Source organism: Balaenoptera borealis (genome assembly GCF_965194805.1).
Source record: "Balaenoptera borealis genome assembly, chromosome: 17".
NCBI lineage: Eukaryota > Metazoa > Chordata > Mammalia > Artiodactyla > Balaenopteridae > Balaenoptera > Balaenoptera borealis.
In genome coordinates, this window is record NC_138876.1 from 72,359,030 (window position 1) to 72,384,784 (window position 25,755).

At 39.8% G+C, this 25,755-nt stretch overlaps 1 protein-coding gene across 1 annotated transcript in view; it reads right to left on the minus strand.

Annotated features, from left to right (window-relative positions):
* Positions 1-21,431: 21,431 nt before the first annotated feature.
* LOC309615355 (uncharacterized protein) overlaps positions 21,432-25,755 on the minus strand; it is a 282,265-nt gene continuing 277,941 nt past the window's right edge. The window contains exon 3 of the mRNA XM_082364853.1: positions 21,432-25,717. Within this exon, the coding sequence (XP_082220979.1) occupies positions 25,603-25,717 (115 nt within the window). The 3' untranslated portion in view covers positions 21,432-25,602. The remainder of the gene's footprint in view (positions 25,718-25,755) is intronic.

Below are 25,755 nucleotides of genomic sequence, written 5' to 3' on the forward strand. Positions count from 1 at the left end.
GCCCTTATTTGGCATAATGGGTTGCACCATAAGGGCCATAAAATTGTGCATGTGTTAGTATCATTTTAATTATTACGGGTGCCACATGTTAAGCAGAATAGCGGAACTACTAAAACAGCTTCAAAATCCTTACTGCTGATCGCTGCATTTAATTACAAATAGGAACATTTGGAGATAGGTCACCATAAAACCCTTCTGTTGTCAAATGAGCTCAAATCTGATTTTTGTAATTATGTTTTTATACCACAGATCCTGTTGAATAACTATAGGGAATAAAATTTTAATAAGTGCTGATTAAATGTAGGTACATCTTGCTTCCTAAGAATATTTATGAATGCTCATCACACTTAAATCAAGGTACCGTCACTCTTTTCCTGTGGACAGTGCTTTGATCATTCAACCTTAATGCAAATAAGCTGAATAAGTTTATGTGCCATGAAATATTGTTTTTTTTTTCATTGAAGCATAAAAGCTCTGGATTTCAATTATTCATTCTGTTTGTGAGCACTGTGTACTATACTGTAATTCTCTAGAAGCAAAGTATTTTCATTACCCCACTACATGTCAGACTCAGTGGGATCTTGTAATTAACTTTTCTAAGGCAGGGTTTTATCAAGGAAGATGACAACTTATATCGATCTTCTGTTCCCTCCTAGAAGAAATGTGGTTAGAGATGGTAAGTCCAATTTTTTTATCTTTCTTTTCTTTGGAATTGTTTGTTTGTTTACTGGTTACTTGGGCTCTAAAATCACGGACACATTGTGTTCACCAAGAGAAATGGTGCTTTGGGGTGCTTCATATGTGTCACTTTCCTGTCTTGTGAACGATGGTTGTGAAACTTTGCATAGTGGTTAGGCCTTCTAGCTCTTTTGAACATGAAATTATCACTGTGCTTCCAATAGAGATGAGAAATGTAAGATGAACTGAAGAAGGAATTGCTAACGGGTTATGGCACATGAAAGTCATGAGTTATCACAAGGAAAAAAGCCAGATACAGAGCTGGCGTGTTTTTAAATTGGTATCTGTTAATGTTGGTATGTGATCTCTCTTTGTTAAGTCCAGAAGGCATAAAGCAATTCTTACTCTATGGAACACAGGAGTTTGATGCTTTTGATAGTAATATTTCTTTGGAATAGTCACATCCTTCTGTATATTCCAGAAGATCACATCATTGAAGAAGTTGCTCATTGAATTTGGAGAGTGGAATCTAGTTTTCCAGCAAAGATATTTCTCAAGATCATGAGAGAGTTCTCTTTGCAAAACTCCCTCAGATTATCTGTTGTTGTTAAGGACTTAATACACATTTTAGACAGCTGTTTTAATCTCCAAGTAGTTTTGCAATGCAATCATTCAAAGAATAGTACATGTGCTCCAACCCATATCTACATAGTCCCTGTTTCAGATAAACATCAAGGCAGTACTTCAGTAAAGACCTGGAAGGCTCATGTGCCACTACGAGACAGATGCCATCCCTGCTGGCAGCTGGATATCGCTCCCTGTATACATCATTCTGATCCAATACCCAGAAACAGCCTTTAAGGCTGCAAAACACAGACAGGGGAACAAATAGTGCTTCTCTTTGAAGTAAAGATACAATATATATGAATGGCCTTCAGGATGTTGGGTGGTCCCTACTTGAGGTTTGCACCTTCCCCAGTGCCGTATGTTTATCATTTGGATCTATAGTCTCATAGTAATTGTCACCTCTAAGGACTGGGGGAGGGGAACTCAGCCAATGCCAAAGGCAGTGATTGCAACGTTCTGCCTCTATCGTTTGAAAGCATCATTTGACAGTGTCAATTTATTCCGTCAGCTCAGTACTGAGAAATGAACTAGATGACTCCAAAACTCAGGAGGCACCGTTTTGAACTCTGGTAGTGTTATACTGTAGGAGGTGCTAAGTGTTAGTTAGAATTTATGAGCAAATTAATTAGTTGTTGTGGAAAATCTGAGAATCACTGAAGTCATTCATGGGAACGGTTAAGGAGGCAAACCCTACAAATGTAAGAATCATTTACCAGGGGCAGTGTTCAGCATAGTAAATCCATTAATTTATACCCCTATAACATAGGAGCAGGTGTTTTTTTAAAAAAATAAATTTATTTATTCATTTATTTTTGGCTGTGTTGGGTCTTCGTTGCTGCGCGTGGGCTTTCTCTAGTTGTGGCGAGCGGGGGCTACCCTTGGTTGCAGCGTGTGGACTTCTCATTGCGGTGGCTTCTCTTGTTGTGGAGCACAGGCTCTAGGCTCGCGGCCTTCAGTAGTTGTGGCACACGGGCTCAGTAGTTGTGGCTCACAGGCTCTAGAGCGCAGTCTCAGCAGTTGTGGCGCACGGGCTTAGTTGCTCCGCGGCATGTGGGATCTTCCCGGACCAGGGCTCGAACCCGTGTCCCCTGCATTGGCAGGTGGATTCTTAACCACTGCACCGCCAGGGAAGTCCAGGAGCAGGTTTTTAATTCAATAGGAATAAAAGGAACGGTGAGCAAAGGTGAATGGCAGATTGGAGAGAGAGAAGAAATGTCTTGTTTTCTAAAACCGTTGGTGCCCTCTTTTCGAATATTTAGCTTTAAACAAAGATTGATCACAAATTTTGTTTTAAACAGTTTTGTAAAAGGATGCAGAATTTTTAAGCTAATGGATATTTACTGAGCAACTCCTCTTTCTGGGGGTGGTGTGTGGAATAGAGCCCTGAGCCGCTCAGACTGGACCCCTGCTTTCTGCGCACATCCTCTGGGACTGCAGAGCACTCCGCCACCTCTAGATGTTCACCGTGTTCGTATTTAGAGAGATTGTCCTTGCTTGTAGAAGAAGGGTTTGGATGAACATCCTGATGCCTTTCCAGCTCTAAATCCCTTTTATTCCTTTGAAACCTGGAATATGCCTGGAGCTGGAGATGCAGATGATTAGCCTGCATTCAGGGACCCGAAGAGACAGAAAGAGCAGAAAAGCTATCAACCTATATCAATCCAAGAAAGTATGTGTTAGATCAAAACGATGTGGCCATGGTTATAAATTTTAAAATGTGGCCATGCTTACTTCCTGCTCTGTTGGACAGCCTTCATCACAGCCATCGACTGTAGATCAACAGTTCACAAACCAAAAGCAGCTTCACTTCTGCATGTCCCCTCTGAGTTCTCAAGAACTTTTTGCTGGAAATCTTTGTCTCCTTTGAGAAAAATTGTTGATTTACCCCTACCACAGAGGGATCAATAGGGAGCATTGATAATTTTAAGAGGAGTTATCTCATAATTATTTTCTTCATGTCTTTGGGGTCAAGAGACCCAAGTGCCAGAGGAGAATCTGTTTCATAGAATCATTTGCTTCTGAAATACCCTATGTCTCTTGTTATTTCTAATGGGAAAGTTATTTCTAATGGGACATAACTACTGAACTTGGTCAAAGAGGTTATTAGCCAGTTGATAGGATGTTTTAGATACCTGCCACTTCCTGGCTGGCTGGCTGTGCTTGAGGCGAGCCATGCTAGCGGAGAAGCAACAGGCAAATGGCATCGTGGTTTCTGGCTCCCTTTCCATCCTGGTGTTCAGAGTTCACTTTAAAATCTTTCACAGATAAAACAGTTCACAGGCTAGGTTTTTGTAAAAATTTTCGACACTGTAAACTAGATGATGACTATTTCATACAATCTCTCAAAGTTTTTACTGTCATGAAATTTAATTGTTTTCCTTTTAAATGGGAAATTTGATTTCCATTATCTTACATGGCTTTCTTAAACTCATAAATGACTGTAACTGCAGTTTCATTTTCCTAAGACATATGTTTATTCATATATCATAAAGTACTTCAAAGCTTTTTCCCAAGCTAAGCTGGAGAAAGAAAATCTGCTACTCCTGAGAAACTTAAAAGAAGAATTTTCTAGAAGCAAGTCTTGTAGTGGTTATGCTATGAGGCATATTACATTCATTGGTTGACCACAGATTTCCCAAGGCTCATATGTTTCCATATGTTATTTCTTGAACTTGCTGTACAAATTCTAAATTAGAAGTGAAACTATTCTTACTAATATTTGACATTTATAATTATTTAAATGTTCAACAGCAAACAATTATATAGTCAAGGATATTAATATTATCCGTGTAATTACATGTATATTTATATATCCTTAATATAAACATATAATGATGTTTTATATGTATATATAAATGTATACATTATTATGTTTTTATGTACACACAGTTCTTTTAGTTTCAGGTCCAGACGATGATTTACATCAAAAACATTTTGTAAATTCAGGGAGTAAGGATGTATAGTCATGATAACTCTTTCTTTTAAACAATTTTTATTGGAGTATAGTTGCTTTACAATGTTGTGTTAGTTTCTACTGTATAGCAAAGTGTACAGTATATATGTCAATTTACACTATTGATACTATGTATAAAATAGATAACTAATGAGAACCTACTGTATAGCACAGTGAACTCTACTCAATGGTCTATGCTGACCTAAATGGGAAGGAAATCCAAAAAAGAGGGGATATATGTATACGTATTGCTGATAAACTTTGCTGTACGGTAGAAACTAACACAACATTGTAAAGCAACTATACTCCAATAAAAATTTTTTTTAAAGTTCTGGATGCAAAAAAAAAAAAATAGTGTATATATGTCAATCCCAGTCTCCCAATTCCTCCCACCCCTGCCCCTTTCCCCCTTGGTATCCATACGTTTGTCTCTACATCCGTGTCTCAATTTCTGTTTTGCAAATAAGATCATCTGTACTGTTTTTCTAGATTCCACATATATGCGTTAATATACGATATTTGTTTTTCTTTCTAACTTACTTCACTCTGTGTGACAGTCCTAGGTCCATTAGTCATGATAACTCTTAACTAAACCGAATAAACCTTCTCAGGAGATTTGATTTATCAGATTTTCCCTCTACTGGCCTTTTAGGAGAGGAACAAATCAAAAGGAAACAAGCTGATACTGGAAATTTTAAGAACAGCTTCTAGAAGGTGTCCTGGGTTAGGACCTACTCAGGCCTCTGGAATTTATATCCCTTATGGACAGAAGGCTGCTTGACTCACTCCCCTTTGCTCTGTCCCTTTCTCTAACCATCCTGATCAGTTCCCAAGTCTTGCATATTCTTCTGTTGTTCCTCTTCTTATTCTGAATTACAGGTCCTTTGTACTAGCCCACTTTTTTGTCCCAGCGGGTGGATTGCCATTAACCTTTCCTTCTCCCTCCCATCCTGGTACCTTCTCATCCTTGTATCGCCAGTGCCTAGCATGGTACAGAGTCTACGGTAGTTACTCAGTGCTTCTGTTGGGTTGAACCGAGTTCCAGATGTTGAGCTAGTTGGATATTACCTGAAAGAATTAAGCGCTAAGAGTGAGCTGGTTTCCACTTAATTGAACTTTCTAGTTAACTAAAAATTAACGACAAGTTTGGCATGTGTGTTTCAGCCCTTGCTGAGACATGTTCCTGCTGAATTAGGAAAGGTATAATTAACATGTCAGCTCTTCTACTGAGTATGAATGAGTTTCTTTTAGGTCCAGACCCACATTGGATTCACCTTTAAATCTGGAGCAGATCACGGTGGGGCACATCTCAGGGGCTTAACAATTATTTGTGGAATGAAAGAGTTGGTTGTTTTATTTATTCCGATAACAGATGTTTTTTGATTGCCTGTATTCTGCTGGATTTTCAACAAACAGGATTGGTGAAATTATAATAAATCTCAAAGAGAAAATTCAGTTTGTTGAAACCATGCCCCCACTAAGCTTTCAGTTGCCTCAGTGTTATAATAATTGTGGCTTTTTAAAAAAAATTTTTTAATTTTTAAATTTTTTGGCTGTGTTGGGTCTTCGTTGCTGTGCGCAGGCTTTCTCTACTTGCGGCGAGCAGGGGCTACTCTTCGTTGCGGTGCGTGGGCTTCTCATTGCAGTGGCTTCTCTTGTTGCAGAGCACGGGCTCTATGTGCGCAGGCTTCAGTAGTTGTGGCTCACAGGCTCTAGAGCACAGGCTCAGTAGTTGGGGCGCACGGGCTTAGTTGCTCCACAACCTGTGGGATCTTCCCGGACCAGGGCTCGAACCCGTGTCCCCTGCATGGGCAGGCGGATTCTTAACCACTGCGCCACAGGGGAAGTCCATAATTGTGGCTTAAAGATTAAGATTTTGGCCAGAAATACTTACTTTAAGGAAGACATAAGTAGAAAGTGCCTTGAGGACAGGGATTTCAGATGCTGATTTGTACACCAATCTTCGACAAAAGGAATGTTGGTGAGGATCAGAAATGTAAACGTGCTTGAAAGACACAGAACGGTAATTTTAAGTTGACACCAAGTACAGATATACTTGCATGTGTGGTGGATTTTTTTTAATTATTAAAAATTACACCAAACTAGAAAGATGTTGAGGCTCCAATTTAATTTTGCCTTCATTCACGTATCTTCCAACCTGCATGTTGGTTGACAGTATGTTGCATGACTGTTGCCCCTAAGTGTGAAAAGTCAAGATGAGAGTTCACAGCAGGTTGATGGCCTGGAGATAAGTCTGTCTGAGGACACTTCAAAGTTGTAAAGGTATTATTCTCACATGGAGTTATTTCTCAGTGGGTGTGAACAAAGCTACTCATCAAGCTGGTGTAGTGTGAAATAGAGTTTCCTGAAAAATGATGTGCAGACATATGCAGAAAGCCACATGCTTAGTACATGCACAGACTGCCTGCCTAGCTTCCAAGTGTGCGAATAGTTGCCACAAGAGGAGCTAGAAACGCAAAAGTCCCTATCATAAGTAGCCGGGGAGAGGCCCGGCTTGGAATCCCCACCTATATGTTGGGTTCCAGGCACGCACGTGTTGGAGAATAAAGAGGGAACGGTGCAGCTGCATCGGAGGCCATAGGAGGGATCTGGTTTTATACAAGACATTGGAAGTCTTTCTATTAATGCTTGAGGACCTACCACTGCGAGGAAAACAGTGTTGTTCATCCTGCCATGCACTGTGTCACAATTTGGGGGTCACAACCAGGTTTTATTAATCTCCGCTGCTGAATGAAGAGATACACGTGCAGAGGGACACCCGTGCCCGCTGTGCTGTGTGTCTGCCGAGCAAGTATGTGTCCCAGGTCACACGTGGCTCCCCAGGCCCAATGCATTTGTATTAGATTTGCCTGCACCTTTTCTCCAAATAGCTCAGGCGCTGCACACAGACCTTTACATGAATATTTTTCTCAGCTGCCTGGCTCTCAGTTCGGGGAGTGGCTAGCACGACGCATGATTTTGAATAAGACATAAATAAAGCGATCTACCTGGAATGGGGGTGGGGCTTGAGAAAAAAATCCAAGTGTTTATGTATTTATTTTACCCCACATGTTTAAAAAAGTTTTCGAGTGGCTTACCAAAAAAAAAAAAAAAAAAAAAAAAGTATGTATTGCCATAAGGCCTATGCAAATACAAACAGAAAATACAAATTTTGAGGAGGTAGACTCAAATATGCTAACCATGAGGCTTAATGAGAATAAGGATGACTCATCTCACTACACAGATGGAGGTTTACTTCTGTGGTTTGGTTGGCAGGTGTGCCGACTCCTCGGTGTTAATCTCCAGGTTTATTGTGTGGGAGGCCCTAGTCAACTCTTTCCTTCAGTTAGAAAAGACCCAGATAAAGAGATGCAACTCGCTAGGAATCCTGAAACTGGGCAGGTTGGGGGTAAGCTGTTGCTTCATATTCTAGAGTTGTCACTTGCTGTTCTGTGAGGCTTTGATCGTCGGGCGACAAGAGGAGGCTGACCAAAAAAATATATACCGGGGCAGTGTTTTTCATTCTCGTTGGCATTCGTTTATTTTTTTTAAATAGCTTTTAAATTATTGAAGTAACACATGTTCCTTGCATAATCCCAAACAAAAGTACAAAGATGAGAATAAAGATCTGTAAACCAATAATTACTCAGCAACCACCCTGTTATTTGGGGAGACGCGTCTCTTGTGCTCGGGGCTCCTCGTGCATACACACACCTGCTTAATAAAAACCTCTTCGACTATTCACTTTCTCTCACACCCAATGTCCAATGTATCCTGCTTTCTTGACCTTCATTATTCATAGACTTGGAGTGCTTTTTCCCACCCCCATGCTGCTGGCACCTGCTCTGAGCCATCATCGGCCCTCCCCTGGTGTACCCTGCCATAGTCTCTCTTCAACACTATGTCAGAGCGAGCCTTTGAAGATGCAAGTCAGATCCTGTCTCTCCCATGCTCGAAAATCTCCAATGACTTGCTAATTCACGCAGAGAAAAAGCCCAAATTCTGCGTTATTGTAGCCTACTAGGTCCTACACTATCTGGTCTACCCCACCCATTCCCAGCTGGCATTCCATTGTATTTTCCTTACTGGTGACATAGTATTCCAGTTAGCAACTGTGCCATGGCTTAGTTAACCAACTGCCTATTGATTAATAGCCTCGCTTCTAGTTTTTTTCCTGATATAAGCAAGGCTGAAACAAACATATTGGCAGGCACCTGATGGCACAGTTGTGCAGCTTTGCCTTCCTTTGCAGAAACTTTATACCAGTTACACTGCTCTGGTTGCAGTTCAGCGTCTCTGGCGACCAGGGCAGACTAAGCAAGTCTTGGAATTTTGCATCTGAATTCCTATTTTGATGGTGGTGAGATTTTGAACTACTGTTGGCATCGAATTCAGTGCCAGTCTTCCTGCTTTGCCTTGTCAAATTGGACAGGGAGACGGCTGTCTTGCAAAAGTGGAATTGTCACTAATTGGCCACAGAGGAAAGATTCAAAATCTTGCCAAAAGTCTTCTGCCTTCTAAGGGAATAAAATCCTCCATAAAACTTTCCCTCTCATTAAAAAGAAACCAACCCGCTATGAAAAGCACTTTGTAAACTCGAAGGTAGCATAGAAATGCAAGGCATTGATATTCTCATGGAGGTGCCGCTGGTACAGCCACTGTGTGAGGAATGCTAGTGGGGCTCACGAATGCACAGATCAGGAGGCCTGTCTGTCCAGGTTTCCCTTTTTTCACCAGCTTGTTATGTCCTGTTAAGAAATGTCAAGGAAGAAGCAACAGTAAATAACTTTTGACTTCACTTTGGCGTTTGCGTTTAGATTAAAGCTGAGCATTTCAGGTGCAGTCTACATGCAAAATGCATGCTCTATAAAATGTTTTGTCACTTGTAATGTTTGGAATTCAAGTTGGTTTTCTTTATCATGACAAAATGAATTTAGCAAGAGGTAAACATCGCTTCATACTGAGAATGACAACGACTTATTTGTGTCCACTGAGTAGATACGGTGGAAAAATTCAGGTTCCATAAGAAATAGAGTTAAATCATTAATTCTTGTTCCCAAGTAGCATGAATTCCATAGTATTTTATTAAAAACATTACATATAATTTATAAAAATCAAGCCAGATGATACTCTCTTGAATATTTCAGAGAACCGGATTTTAACAAATCTATTTCTGTTTAAATTTAAAAGAATGCAAATATGTTTACAAGTTGAGAAATATGTATGTTGGAGTTTAAAATGTGATTGAATAAATTTTCAGGAGTTAAACCACTTATTTTTAGAATTTAAAGTAGGTTTTAATTTTAGATTTTCCTAAAAGGAAACAAAAAAAGACAAATGCTGCCTTTATAAGATGTCAGAGTTTGGGGGAATAGTTAATCTTTGAATTATTCACCGAGATAAATAATTTATATTAATATATAAATTCCTTGCTTTTGTCTTACTAAAAAAATTTTTATGGCAACTCTGACTTTGACTTTGGATGTCTCTTGGCTGCACCTAGCAGGGTATCCAGCTTACCCCAGTCCATTCTTTTCAACTTCCCAACGTCAAAACTGGAAAAGGAAGGGATGAAAAAAATAAGTGAAACATATGGGAAGGATAAACCATGACATCTGTTTTGGATTAATACATATTCCTAGTCCAATATTTATTATTTAAATAACATGCAAGATTGCTAAAGATCCCTCTCCCCATTGTTTCATTGTCAAGTTTTTGTGTGCAACCATAAATAATCTTACTTTGGAGAATTCTAAAAAGTTAGTTTAAAAAGTAGTTTGAAATTTTAGATTAAAATAAAATAAATCTTTTGTTTTACTTCATGAACCTTTAGAGATCAGAAGAATCTTAAAATAACCCATTCTGACTTTCTGCCTGATTAAACTCAACTGTCCATCCCTCTTGGCCTGGGCCAAGGGAGCTGAAAGTTGATGGAGGAAATGACACCATCAAGATAGCTGAAATCACCTTAACTTTATAGCCATGAATATCAACTAGGCACTCAGCACTGCCAGAAATTACACTTCCCACCACCACCACACCAACAAAACAATGACCTCCCTCTTGCCAAAGACAACGTTCGATACTCTCTTATTCGTTCAACAGCAGATGTTGTCTCTCCCTTCTTAGAACACAGTCTTACATCCAGAACTAGGACACAACACATGCCTCTTCTCTTCCGAATTCTCTCTCCACTTCCTTTGCATCTTTTGCTCGTGCTTTCTTCTAGATCTGCATGTTGGCAAGCGTTAGTATTTCTCTTCAGCTCTTTTGTTTTCTCTACATTCACTCTTTTTCTAGTCAAAGTCATTTAACTCCATGGCTTTTTTTTTTTTTTAACATCTTTATTGGAGTATAATTGCTTTACAATGGTGTGTTAGTTTCTGCTTTATAACAAAGTGAATCAGTTATACATATACATATGTTCCCATATCTCTTCCCTCTTGCGTCTCCCTCCCACCCTCCCTATCCCACCCCTCTAGGTGGTCACAAAGCACCGAGCTGATCTCCCTGTGCTATGCGGCTGCTTCCCACTAGCTATCTGTTTTACGTTTGGTAGTGTATATATGTCCATGCCATTCTCTCACTTTGTCACAGCTTACCCTTCCCCCTCCCCATATCCTCAAGTCCATTCTCTAGTAGGTCTGTGTCTTTATTCCCATCTTGCCCCTAGGTTCTTCATGGCCTTTTTAAATTTTAGATTCTATATATATGTGTTAGCATACGGTATTTGTTTTTCTCTTTCTGACTTACTTCACTCTGTATGACAGACTCTAGGTCCATCCACCTCGCTACAAATAACTCAATTTCGTTTCTTTTTATGGCTGAGTAATATTCCATTGTATACATGTGCCACATCTTCTTTATCCATTCATCTGTTGATGGACACTTAGGTTGCTTCCATGTCCTGGCTATTGTAAATAGAGCTGCAGTGAACATTTTGGTACATGACTTCTTTGAATTATGGTTTTCTCAGGGTATATGCCCAGTAGTGGGATTGCTGGGTCGTATGGTAGTTCTATTTTTAGTTTTTTAAGGAACCTCCTATCTGTTCTCCATAGTGGCTATATCAATTTACATTCCCACCAACAGTACAAAAGGGTTCCCTTTTCTCCACACGCTCCATGGCTTTTTCTGTCAACATTCTGATGGTTCGCAAGAGGAGACAGACTCAAGAGGTGATTCCCAGACTCTCCAGTGAGCTCTAGACTTATCGAATCCACTGCCCCCTTCGCATCTCCATTCAGATGTCCAATGATGCCTCAGTCTTAAGGCTGAAACCTCTGCAGTCAAATCCACACCCTTGCCCAAGCCTTCCCCACCTCAGTGTTCGTCCAGTGACTCAGGCTCAATGCTTAGCGATCATTCTTGATGAATTTCTTTTCTTCACTCTCTACATCTAATGTGCTGGTGATTCATTTTGACTCTACCTCCAAGACATACCTGACTTTCTTCATTTCACTGCCACAACACTGCCCAAACCATTGCATCGCTCACCTGTACAATAGAGATATCTTCCTAAATGGCTTTTCAGCTTCTACCCCCTTTAACAAAATCCCTCCTCCATATGGCAACCAGGTTGAGCTTTCTAAAGTATACAGCAAATTATGTCAACTGCCTAAAATGCTGTGGTGTTTTTGTGTTGCAGCAGAATAAAATTCAAACTCCTGCAAAGCCCCATGTAATCTGCTGCCTGCTCATGTCTCTGACCTCATCCTTCCCCTCCCCCACCTTGTCACTCGGTCTCAGTCACTGCTGTCTCCTTCATCCTCTTTGAACACACCCAGAGCATTCCCGCTGTAGTGTTTTTGATGTTTCTTCCCCTTGGAACGTGGATACAAAGTTTGCCTCTGTGTCCAGTTCTGTTCTCAACTGATGTTTCCCTTCCTTGGAGAGGTCTTGCCCTTCTACCTGGGGCCAAAGTATCCTCCCTCCCTCATCACTATCTACAGTATCACTTATTTTATTTTCATCATGGCATTTCCCAATAGTATCTGAAATTGGTTTTTGTTCATAGATTTATTGTCTGTTTATTCTTTCTCTTCTTTCTAGTGAGATGTAAGGAAAAGGGGGCAAAACTCTAGTCCTGTTCACCAGTGTGTTCTCAAAGTCTAAAATAGGGTTGAGAATAGTGCATGAAAATATAACTGTAACTAACTATTCCATCTCCTAATTTTAAAGAGCAGAAAACCAAGACCAAGAGAAGTAATTTGCCCAAATTAGTGAACAGAGCTGTCATTTAAACACATAAATAAATTATTGATTCAAATAGAATTCGAATAGAATAGAGATAGAGGTGAAGTTCCGTGGGCACTCAGGATGAGGAGGCATTGCTGAGCCTGGCGGGATAGGAAATGTGTGTTGATGAAAACTGCAGGAAGAGAGGCCACGTGAGCTGTCACGAGGTTGAGGAGGGTGCTATAGGCAGAAGGTACAGCCCGTGCAGAAGCCCGATGAGTTAAGGTGTATGGGTACTAGAAGAATGCCACGTACTCTAGTGGTTTTTATTTGAGAGAGTGACGTGATCAGAGCTGTATTGTAGACAGATAAGCTTGGGGCATAAGAGCTTTTTGAGATGTCAAAGAAGACAAATGCTATGAACTTTATTCTTATGTGTGATGACAGGACGTTTTAGAGCCTTCATGGAAAATACTGGTCACCTAGCAGGTATAGAGAAGAAATAATGCACGTCGTGCCTTGATAGCTGGGCAGGATGAGGAAGGACTCTCTCCTCCTCAAGGACGTGCTCTTCTAGCTGCTGTGAATATACATCTTCATTCTGGAATCTCTTTGGATATAACAAAGAGTAACCTCATCTTTGACTGAGTATTGCATTCAAAGGCAGGGCTGCCCAACAGCAGAGCCCAGGCAAGTCCTGTTGGATTTACACCCTGGGCAATTTTGGTCTGGGTCAGCCCCACCATGACCGGGTAGAACTCATTTCACATTCCCGATCTGTCTTCTGTAAGCAGTCATATAGCAATTGTCTTCCAGGCCAACTTATTGAATGTATATTTCTCCCTTTCTGCATAATTTAGTGCTTATCTGCAATTAGAAAGGAACCCACAAAGAGAGGTCCTCGGGAGTGCTGAGGGATTTGTCTACCTGCTCTGATTGAAGTCAAGAGATTTACTTTTCCTCTTTGATTCAGGGGGCAACGCATCGTCTTTTATCATCTGAAAGGGAGCTGCGTTGAGAACCTCTGCCAGTTCTTTCTTTCCAAGAACCTGTCATCACTAAACCTCCCTTAATGAGAGTCTGTGTGTAAATTTCTCAAATTTTTACTTTTATAAATTCCAACCACAGTGCAAATTATACATTATATATATAGTACACATTCATGCCTTGATATAGTATTATCACATTTATTTTTACTTTAGATAATTTGTCATATGTTTTTTGTTATCTTAATTGTCAAGTGTTTTAAAAAATCTTTTGTGAAGATCCTATACAAAATATTCTTCTGTCCTACAACATATGTAATTTACTCAAGAACCTGGGGTCTGTGTAGTCAAGAAAGACTTAACTATCCCACAGATTTATACTTTGACTTTGAATATGTTTTGGCACAAAAGGAGCATATAAGATTGAAAGTAATTTTGGCTTCCACACCTGATTTATATTTGTTTGTGAACTATGGTTCCATTGGCTGAAATGCTTCGAAAACTGATGCTAATGAGATTCAAGTCCCTGTGAAATCTGATTCTCAGATGCCATCATGTTCTAGAGTGTGATTTTTCTTTCGATTTTTCAATTTTTATTTTGAAAATAATTATCTTAATCTATTTCCAACAATCCAAAAGAGGCTACTAGCTTAAATTCCATAACTCTATAAGACAGGCAAGAAGCAAGTATAATTAACCCTTAATCACTATCTTAGAGAAATGGAGCAAAGATCAATAAAGGACTTTTCCAAGTGAAGTATAATATATACATATCTACAAGCAGCATTAATAGGTGATCATTCTAATAGATAATGTTCTCTTTCACCTTTAATATAGAAAATGACCAGGTAGTTGTACCATATCTTCATGTCCGTGCTTCTGAGACTTTCAATGGACAAACGTTTTGGAGAATTGTCAATTCTATATCTTTTGAAGCTGCATTAAAAATAACAACTTAGGTAAACATCTTGTCTAACCAATAAGACAAATTTTGATATGCTGAGTTTTTGTTTATTCAAGAAATACTTATTAAATACTTATTATATGCTTGCCTGTTCTAGCCAATGGGAGCAGAGTAGCAAACTAAACAAAATTTTACCCAGAGTTTATGTGTTTATATCTAACCAGATCTCCTTCCCCCACCCTTCCCTCCACAATTATTTGTTTGTTCAGCTATGTTTCATGCTGAGCATGTAAAATCAAATAAACATGAAGTAAAAACTGTCTTGTTTTGTGAATTCTCACTCTCTATTTCCCTTTTCCAGCTTATACCTTCCAAGTTACATGTGAATTGAATTACACTTTTATGATGATATCTTCCGAGGCTAATTTTAGACCATAAAATACTCTTTCTTATCCTTTTTCAAGATGGCATCTTTAGAACAGATATAAAGCAATCCCTAATCTAGAACTTACATGGCTGTATCCACCTTTTATTTATTTTATTTACTTAAAATATACAGTTTTGGGCCATATCTGAGGCAGCCCTGATACCACATACGCCTAAATTCAGATCTGAATGTTGGGGCTTTCATTTTGCTGCCCATCCTGTTTGGCTTGAGATGTTTTGGGCAATAGGATATTTGACTGCTAGGGACTCAGAATTGACGACCATCTTCACGGTCACTCTTAAGAGAGCCAGAATTTGTATCTAGAACCATAGAAGTAAAAGACAAACATGTAAACCCAAGGAAACAATTAGCTTCCCATTACAACATTTTATCATCCAGTCCTGTGTAGGTCTGTGTCAACACAGGTCGACAGCGTCGTAGAATTTTATTAGACAATGTGAAAACTCATCTGCGAGTTTTACGGCCGTCCATCATTGCTCGCACTCACAGTCCAGAGGCTCTCCATTGTTGTGAATGACAATTGGGCGCAGTGGCTGGCTACGGCCAACCTAGACGTTGCGATTTCTCACCGACAGGTGCTCTTTCCTAATTGCCTCCGTTAGTTCCCGTTTATTGCAAGACTGCATGTCCTGATTCGTATTCTCTTTACCGAACACCAAACCAGAACTAACAGCTCCAGGGTGCAGTGAGCCAGTCATCCTCCCACCCTCCACGGACTATTTCAGTCCGGGGTCGTTGTCAACAGGACTGTCCTGAGTGTATGGTCTGATGCCTAGTTTTCTAACCTGGGCAGGACTTCAGGCTGCAGGGAAAAACACTGCCAGTGGAAAGTCAAACCAAGAAGTCTGTGATCTGTGAAAAGTGCTAACGAAAAAAGACACATTCTTTGGAGGGGGTGGGTTTGAGCTGAATGTCCTAGAAAGCCAGACCTACACTGCCACTCAACAGGAGCAAGCAGCAGTTGTCCTGGGGTGCAGATTCTGCAGTTCATCTCAAGGCAATGCTTTTCCTAAGTATTCGAGCAAGAAAGCATGGCTTGTTTCTTGGATATTTTTTCAATAAGCAGAGGACTTTAACAGTATTTAAAGTACCATTTTTATAAATCATATTTATTTATATAAATTTTGCATTGTATATACTGCTTTCAAACACATTATATAACTGCTACCCTATGAGTTCCTATCTACTTTTCTCCCTCCCTTCCTTCCATGTCTTGTTTTTTCCTCCTCCTCCTTTTTTTTCTTCCTTCTCCTCCTTTGTTAACAGATAAGGAAAGCTGAGGGTCCTGTAGGTCAGTTCATTTGCCTGAGGCTATACAACTTTTAAGTAGATGGGCTGGGACGAAAATCCAGCCCTCTAGATTCCAAAGACTATACTTTTTCTGCTGTCCCATAGGTCCTATTCCATAGAATGTTCATCAAGGAAATGATGACAGCAAACATGCAGCCTGTAACCTTCATGTATCGAAGTTCTTGAGTATCTGTTACTACACAAGGGAAGCAAAGAAGTGACTGACTACGTTTTTTATTTTCCTGTGAACAGGGTCTGAATTTGATCAGTCTTAAGTGTTATACTCATGTATAAGTCTAAGTGCTATACTCTTGCTGAAGTTCTACATCTTTTTCTTTTCTTATCCAAGGGTACCATTTCTTCAGCCATGGCCCTGCTCTTTTAGGAAATAGGTCAAGGAGAATTACAAGATGAAACACAAAGGACTAAAAGAGTGAAAGTCAGATATCAACAAGGAGTCAGACATCACAATATATTGGGGTCAGAAATTTAAAGTGCCAGTGTTTGGAGGTGTTTTGACGTTACCATCGCAAAGGAAAATGCTATTTATTCAGAGCAGTTGGAGGGGGCAGAGGTATACAGGTGGCATGGATGAGTCTTTGGCAGTGGCTTCTCAAGGTCATGTCAAAGACACTGCTCATTCTTGGACCATGAGTTTTTAGGCTTTGCAGTGTAAATCTCATATTAAGTTACCGTACTGCTATATTTTGCTGTTTTTATTCTCTTGGTATTAAAAAAAAAAAAAGTCTGGTGCTGTGTGCTTACCTGAGCTGCCACAGAACAATTCATTGTGTCTAAATCAGTGATTAACTTAAAATGGGACGTGGAGTCAGGCTAGCAGGAAAAGAATCATAGCAGGGAGTGGCAGCATGTGAGTGTGTGAATGTCTGTTTCTCTACCTTTGACTTATATGTCGCAAGAACAGAAGTCTTTGCTCTTCCAGCAGTAATGTCCTTTCAGTTCCGGTACTATTCCTTACAACTGCTATGACTCCTTTTTGCTTGTATGGGGAACTTTAAATTGATATAAATAGTGCACATAGTAGAGTGGGTTGCCTGCAGGATGTCCTCTCTTAAGGGGGCCTCTTTCCCTTTCTCATGCTTCCTTTCATGATGCTACCATCCTCCCCAGCTTCTCTTACTGCCTGACATTATCCTAGTTCCTCCAATACTGCTCTGGTCCCCTCTGTGATCAGCCTACATCACAGAAGAGCTCCCACAGAGAAGTCCTCTAGTTAGTTTAACCACCTGCAGAAAAACTCTACTGTTTTCTCTACTGGTAAGCTTGTTATGTTCTGGTTTATAACTTCAAAAATATTTAGAATTGTTTAAAGGAGGCTCAGCCCCTTTAAAAAGCCGCTTCAGCAAGCAGGATGACACAGGCAGTGATGAAAACCAAAGCTGTTGAGAGCTACAGCTGTCTGGTCCTTTCGTATGCAGATTTATGGAACGAGGAGGGGGGTTTGAGAAGGAGATGAGGAAAGACTCACAAGAGAGTCGGCAAACACACAGTGAAGAACAGGGGCTTGGGCTTCAGTCTCCCATGAAATGCAGACACACTCCAGGAATCAATAATGTTTACCATTGGACAGGACTTTTATAATCCCAATAATGTGATCTAGTCCAATCTCCTTATTCTACAGAAAGGGCAAATGTTTTGCTGAAGAACATGGGCTTGGGCTTCAGTCTCCCATGAAATGCAGACACACTCCAGGAATCAATAATGTTTACCATTGGACAGGACTTTTATAATCCCAATAATGTGATCTAGTCCAATCTCCTTATTCTACAGAAAGGGCAAATGTTTTGCTGAAGGTCACAGAGCTAGCAAACACAACTTCAGGAAGCTTCTGAGGCCAAGTGTCGTGTTCTTTTCACTCTCTCTCGCCCTGTGCTGGACACATAGTAGGTTGTCAGTATATATGTGTCTAATGGATCAATGATTGGATAAAAGCATTTACGATAACCAATGGTTGTCTTAAACATCTAGCATCCTCCTGTACAATTTTAAACAAGTTAGGCATTGAGCTGAAAAAAGGTAGACAAGTAAGTCTTGTGACATTAGCATTTTTGTCTGGATGAAGTCACATTTATTGATGGTTTCATTAATTAAAAACCGGGAGTGCCCTCAAATGCCTGCATGGCCTTCAATGGCCACTGACTATACCCTGAGCCACACACATGAATGTGAATAAAGGTAAGCAAGCAACTCCAGGTTAAAGTAAAAAGATTTTTATAAATATTATGCTTCTCCAAAGCCACACGGTTCTTTGATTTTAGATACCTTTAAGATGGCACCTCATTTTTTTTTTCTTTCCTGATGGAGTAAAATGTCTTACTTATAATCATTTCCAACTTATTTCTCAACTTGATCATTGCAATGCACTTCTGATGCCAGCTACCCAGAGTTAGGACAGAAGTCTCCTCACTTCAGACACCAGCTGTAAATTCAGGTGTTCCCAGGCCACTCACATTTCAGACCAACTGGTTACAGATTTGGGTGTTTCCATTTACCCCTTCAGGTTTGTTCATTCACTAGAATGACTCACAGAACTCAAGAATTCAGGATTACAGCTTTGTGGGTTTTTTTTTTTTTTTGGTTTAAACAGCAGAAATTTATTTCTCACAGTTCTGGAAGTTGGGAAGTCTGAGATCAAGGTGCCAGCAGATTTGGTGTCTGGTGAGAACCCATGTCCTGGTTCACAGATGGCCATCCTCTTGCTGTGTCCTCACATGTTAGAAGGGACAAAGGAGCTCTCTGGAGTCTCTTATATAAGGGCACTAATCCCATTCATGTGGGCTCCACCCTAGGATTACAGTCTTATTATAAAGGATATAAATGCGGACTAGTCAAAAGAAGAAGTCTGGCAGCACCCCAAATATGAAGCTTCCATGACCTCAGGCTGCATCTCCTTCCCAGCACATCAACATGTATCACCAACCAGGAAACTCATCTGAGCTTCAGTGTCCAGAGTTTTTATTTGATGTCTCATTATGATGACATAAATGACTGAATCATTGGCCACATGTTTGAACTCACTCTCCATCTGCCCTCCCCTCCTGGAGGCTGGGCTGATCTCATGTGGCTCAAAGCCACACCCTCCAATTACACAATTGGTCTTTCCGATGTGGCCAGTCCTCATCCTGAGTCACCTCATTAACATAAACTATCTGGGCCCATTATGAATAACAAAGACACCCTTATCACTGGGGAAAGTCCAAAAATTTAGAGGGTACCTCCCAGGAACAAATTCTTTATTATACAGTAATCGTGTTACTGTGTCACTAGGTTATTAAAAAATACTTTGTTTAGAAAGAGAAAAAAATAAATCTATGTCAGTAATGGTCCTGACCCGCAGCCCTTTGAAAGGGAAGACTAGCCACTTGCTGTGCTGCCCATTAAGGCAGTTCTGCTCTCTAGTCCCAATCATTGGAATTTATAGACACCAGATCCCTTGATTATTGGTAAATGCTGGGGTCCATGCCTTGCTGACTCACCACTGCAAACGACAAAATACCATGGTACCACTTGAAAGATTTGGTACTGCAGCTAGGAGAAGAGGGGGTTCCAGGAGAAGAGGGGGTTTTACACCTCCAACCGCAGTGCTCTTTTACTTCTCTGGCATTCTCTTCCTATTCTAGGTTAACTCTTACACAGCCCATTTCATCAGCTTTGTAAAATAAACAATAAAGTTATTAAATTCTACAACTATTATAAAGAGCTGACATTTATTATTCACTTACTCTGTGTAAGATTCTGTGCTAAGTTCAGCATATACATTAGCACATTTAATTCTCAAAGCATCCTTCTGAGATGAGGACTACTCTTATCCTTATTTGACAGATGGAGAAGTGGATGTCTGCAGAACTTAAGAAAAGGGACCCAGGTCCCTGAGGTAGTATGTAGCAGAGCTGCCAGGGACCCAAGTTCTCATTTGGCTGATGCCAGGAATCTATTAACCATGTGCTATACTGCCTTCAAGGGACTGTACTGGGAGGCCATATAAGGGTATAAATCATATGTAAGAGACAAATTTTACACAAAAATGCTACTCACTTTGGTTATTATCTATTTCAAGTTTCTATAGTTATTTCTAACTGTTACTCCTAATTCACCTTTACTGCTAAGGGCATGATAGTGTACTAATTAAGAGCAAAGACTCTACTGCCAGATTATTTGGCTTTACTTAATAGCTGTGTGACTTTGAGCAATGTTCTTAACCTCTCTGTACCTTAATTTTCCATCTGTAGTGGCATAATAGTAATATTTATTACATAAGGTTGGTGTGAGAAAATAATGAGCTCTTAAATGTAAAAAACATAGACCAGAATCTGGCAGAGTAAACACTATGGAATTGTTAGCTATTGTTATTTTTTCCCCCAACATTCCAAGGTGGGACTGTATAACTTTAATATTTTATAACTTTATATTTCTAAGCATTTTGACTTTTAAGAGGAAATCATTTTTTCCTTGTCCAGAGCCAAAATGTTGTGTTAAACCTCTCTCCTCAAAACTATCCCCCCTACTCCATCTTTTCTGTTAATAAATTCCTTTTCAGTCTTTCAAAATCCAACTCAACTGTTATCTTCTGTAAAGCCTTCCAGACTTTTCTGCCACCCCTAAAACCCCACACAGAACGCATTCCGCCCTCTACCAGTCACACAGCTCTTTGAACACTCACTATTCCTGTACTTGTCATGATGTACTTCTCATCAATGTTGGTTTGTAATCTGCCTCTGCCAATGGAATACAGGCTCCAAGAGCCAGATCCTATGTAATGCATGCCTCCAAGTCTTCAAGGCTGAACACAATAAAGAGCACAAGTAGATTCACAATTAAATTCACAAAGTTTCATCTAAAAATATGGCCTAAATTAGACTCATCTTTGGGCAAAGGGTTCTCAGTGTCTGCTCTGTGAGGCTACTACAGCTCTAATACTTTTTGCCCCCAGATTATCTCTCTTTGATTAATCTCAGCTTCTATTTCATATTCAGTTCTACCACATATTTATTGAGTTCCTTATCTAGAGGGCTAACAGGGAAGCCTAAGTTTTCACATCCTGGAACGAAAGGATGGTCTCCTAACCTGTGGGCATAATGACCTCTCTGATAAAGTATGTTGTATCAGCAGCAAAAGGCCTAGAAGTGATCAAGCAGGAAAGGGGATGCCGATTTTTTTTCCCCACCCAAGTGTATAAAATAAAAAGTGACACATACTTTGGATCCAATGGTGATGTGCCAGACTGGAGGGGTGCAAGTGTGTAACAGATCAAGTTGATGCATTAAGCAGCCTACTGTCCAATGAGAAAGGCTGATATATATATATATATATATATATATATATATATATATATTAAACACCCAGTTTTCTTCATTATTAACAATATGTCAGATCCTGGACATTTGTCTCTCTCCTGAATTGCCATATTCCCGGTGTTGAAAAGTGAAAGCATCATAAGGATTTAGAGTCAGACAGACCTTGTGTCTTAGTTTAGGTTAGTTCTGAAGTAGACTCTGAGACAAGTAGTTTATTTGCAAGGGGATCCCAGGAAACCCTGGTTGGAGGGGGCACAGTTTTGGATAGTAAAGGTATCCAGTGAAGGGAATGCTATCAAGTAAGTTATCACTATGGGAAACAAGTTTGATCCCACTAGGGAAACCTGGGAGCCAGTGTTATTACTCCCCAGGAGTGAGAGAGCTGGGGTATTTGTATACCAATTCCCGTTCGTTGTTGGTCGAAAGCTGATGCAGAGGGGAGTTATTTCCCAGACAATTCTGGCCTGTCTCAAGAGCTGGTAAAGCAGGGAACAGAGGGAGGAGAAATCATCAGGAAAAGAAATGCAGTTGTGGGTTGGAAGTTGGAAATCAGTGATCGGATTAAGAGGATATCAACAAGGCACCAACAGCCTTTGCTACAACTAAGTTTGAATTCTGGTTCTGCCACTTATGACTTTGGACAAGTTAGTTAATACCTCTGTGTCCCAGGTCCTCGCTTGTAAAACGGGGATAAGAACACCTGCTTTACAGCAGTGTTTGTTAGGATTAAATGGGATCCTGGGTGTAAATTACCAGGCATATAGTGAAGCCTCAGAAGTCATATGGTCTTATTAAATCAGTGTTTGATGTGTGAGTATTTCATTAATTGCCTGAGTAGTTCATTCACTTATCAATTACCTGCTTTTCCAGGAGGATTATTACCAAGCAGCATAAATATCTCAATAGTTTTAGGCTTTGGGTGTCAAGTTCTGGAGCCCTGGAACATTGTGATGTTTAGTTCGGAGTGACGGATGGTGTGGCACCATCCCCCGTACTTGAGGGGCATGTAGCGGGCATCACCTGGGAAGTTTGGGATCTGATTTCAGTTGTAGGCTTGTGTAGAAATATGTTTTCCCAAATTTTCAGGCTAACATCGCTTATTGGTAATTTTTTTCCCACTTATTGCTATGCCCACATTGTTAAGATTTTGCCACCTCAAGGGGTATCTCAATTTAAAGGAAGAATTACTTCAGCTTTCCTCATTTCCTGGGCAAAAAGAATGCCAAGAAAGAGCAATTTACCTGGAATCCCCACAGAGAAAAACTTTTCTATAGCCAAGTTATAATTACAAACAGAATTTAGTAACATAATCTCAAATGGCTTATTGAAGATTGGAGGGTCAGTGATGACCTTGAAATGCTAAATTGTGGGAACTGTGTGTTGACTTTTGTGACTACTAATCGAATTTACTATAACTTTATAAACATTGAACACTAAATATTGAAAACATTAAGAAAAATGAGCCACATGACAAATTGTCTTTGCTAGTCATCCCAATTAGCAAGGTCCTGAAAGTAATTAATCTAGGCTGAACAGAAATCAGGCAACAGGGGAGTGAAAAATTTAATCAAACTTGAAATTCTGACCTATTAAACTAGAACAGGTTTAAAACCTCTGATTGTGCTACTTATCACTTTGGAGCCTGTTTACTTGAATAGACCTGCTAAATTTTGCAGTGAATAGATTAACTTTAAAAGGCAGAGTTTTCCATTCCACTCAATTGGTTTCGGTGCCCATTCTGTATCATAGAGTCTGTCCCATAGATGCAGACAGCAAAATCTTGACAAATTTTGGAGCTTTAAATGAAACAACTCACTCCCAGCAATTCCTGTAGCCTGTGATTAGTCACCCCTGGTAACTTTTAATTTCTTCCTTCTAAGTTTTCTTTTTAAATTTGTTTTCCTCTCCTTTACAAAGGAATTTCACTGTTGCTGGACTATATAACCTCTCAGTAATTCTGTTTGTAGAAATAGAGATATTTCTGAAAAATGAAGCAATAGAAATTGAGTTATAAACATGGTAAATTAATGAGAAATCCTTATTAATCTTAGTGCTATTTATTTAGTTATGTTTCATTTTTAAAAATTTTTATAATTTTCATACCTATACAAAATTAGCATAGTATACTGAATTCTCTTTTACCCAACACCAAATTTCAAGGTGTATTTTAAATGTGAAAAGAGCCTCTATAAATTTTCATCTCCATCTCCCAAAAGTAAAAGCCTGCAATTACATTTTTCAACCCTATAAAAATTTCTTAATTCTTAGAGATATTACATTTTCAATTTGTTAATTGTCTATGGATGTGTTAGAATCTTGTTTATTATTTTTTTCCTGGGTCAAATACCATCTGTGTCTCTGCTTCTATGGCTTCCTCTCTCTCTCTCTCTTGTTGGCTGGTTCAATCTTATACACCTGGGGCTTTCCATGGCTTAGAAATGGCCTAGAACACATTACCTTCTCCTGACCCATGGAATGCTCCAAATCCCCCTTGATATGAAGACAGCAGCTGGTCAAGAAGAAATGACCAGAATGGCCAACAACCTGGGACAGATTTCCAAGGTCACTGAGGAGAGAACCGTATCTCTTCAAACTTTGCTTAACTTGAGGGGGAAAGGTTTCCAGATCAGTGAAGAGTCTGCATTAGAGGTTGGAGATGACTCTTCATTTCTTTGGGGTAGTTTAGCCATTTGCCCATCAGAATATGTGTTTATTGTGAGTCATGAATGAGAGAAAAGGAGTTGGGGACGCCAGAATATTATTCTTGTATTTCACTGGAACTATTTATGCTGAGCTGCTTTCACTTACTACCTCCTGCGCTGCCACCTGCCAGAAGCAGCCTGCCTCATCGGAGCGCCGTCTGCTATTGCTGGAGCATGAGGGCCTTGGCCTCCCTGCGAAGGTGCTGTATGTTGGCACCGCGGGCCAGCAACCCCTCATGCTTGAACGTAGTTGGCACCCACAGGATGAACAGGAGTCATTTATTTTCTGGTCCAAGTATTCTAGCTAAACCATATCTACTTACTATGAAATCACAAAGTGATAGACAAAATATGCAGCCTTTTCTGAAATGAATATATCTCTCTATTTAGAGAGTAATGCGTAATTTATTGGTGAGCTAGCATAGGGCTATAATGTGTGTGTCTGTGTGTGTGATAATGTCAGCTTTATTTTTACTTCTATCAAAATGTATTTAAGTGTATTTTGGAGACAGAGTGAAAGGGAATTTGAAAAGCATCTTCCCAATCTTTTGAGGCAAATTAGTAGAAGGTGAAGAGAAGAGCTATAGGTAAAAACAGGAATAAAATAGGTTTTTTGATAAATTTTGACAGCTACTCTGGTTAGGTCTAGACAAACTTCAACCTCAACAGTGAGCCTATGGCAGTTTGGAAAAGTTAACTGTATTCAGTTTTTCCCCAGCTTTGGATTCCTGAATGCAGAAAAAAATAATACTTCTATAAATGATCATTCACTTTTGCTATCACTTATTTGACTATAAACATCTAAATGAGAATGAAATCTTTGATTTCGTGATGTTTGGTGTTTTCTAACAAAAGCAGTCATCTACTGACTGCAGATAGTGGTGGTTTATGACCCAAAAGGGAAACTTCTTTTTCCAACATTCAGTTCTGTAACTTAGCATCCTAAAGTTTCCTCTGTACAAGGTGCAAAGACATTGATTAATTTGGATAGACTTTCTGTTACAATAAATAGACCAAAGATCACTAATGGTGTATGCGGAATAGAAGTTTATTTTTCATTTCTATAAAGAGTCCAAGACAGATCTAGATAAGTAGGGGAGCTCTACTTGACACAGTAATTTTATGACATTTGGCAAGGGTTCTGCTGACTTTTGATGACTTTGTGGATGTCACATCCAACAGCAGGGAGGCTCTCTCATGAGAGGATTTTATGACCAGGCTTGGAAGAGGCACATTTTGAGTGAGTTACTTCTCTCATACTATTGGCTGAAAGTTAGTCATGTGGTCTTAACTGCAAAGGAGGCTGGGAAATGTAGTCTAGCTGTGTGTCCCAGCAGAAGAGTACATCTCTGCCACAGTATCTTTCCTCAGTCACTAGGATAGGAAGAATACGAGGACACAATCAACTATAATATGAGGTGGAAAGTCGAAATTCTACATAGTAAATAATTGGTAAGTATGTACATTCAAGGCCATGTGCTCGCACCAAATAGAATACAAAAGATGAATAGACGCTGGAGTTTACAATTTAGGAGGAGGGATACTGTAGTCATACTGGCAGTGCTGGGATGAAAACAACATGAGAGCAGGGCTCTTGTCTGAACTGTTTCCAGGTGAGTCCTCGATGTCCAGCACACTGCATGACGTATATTAGAATTTAGTAAATATGTGATA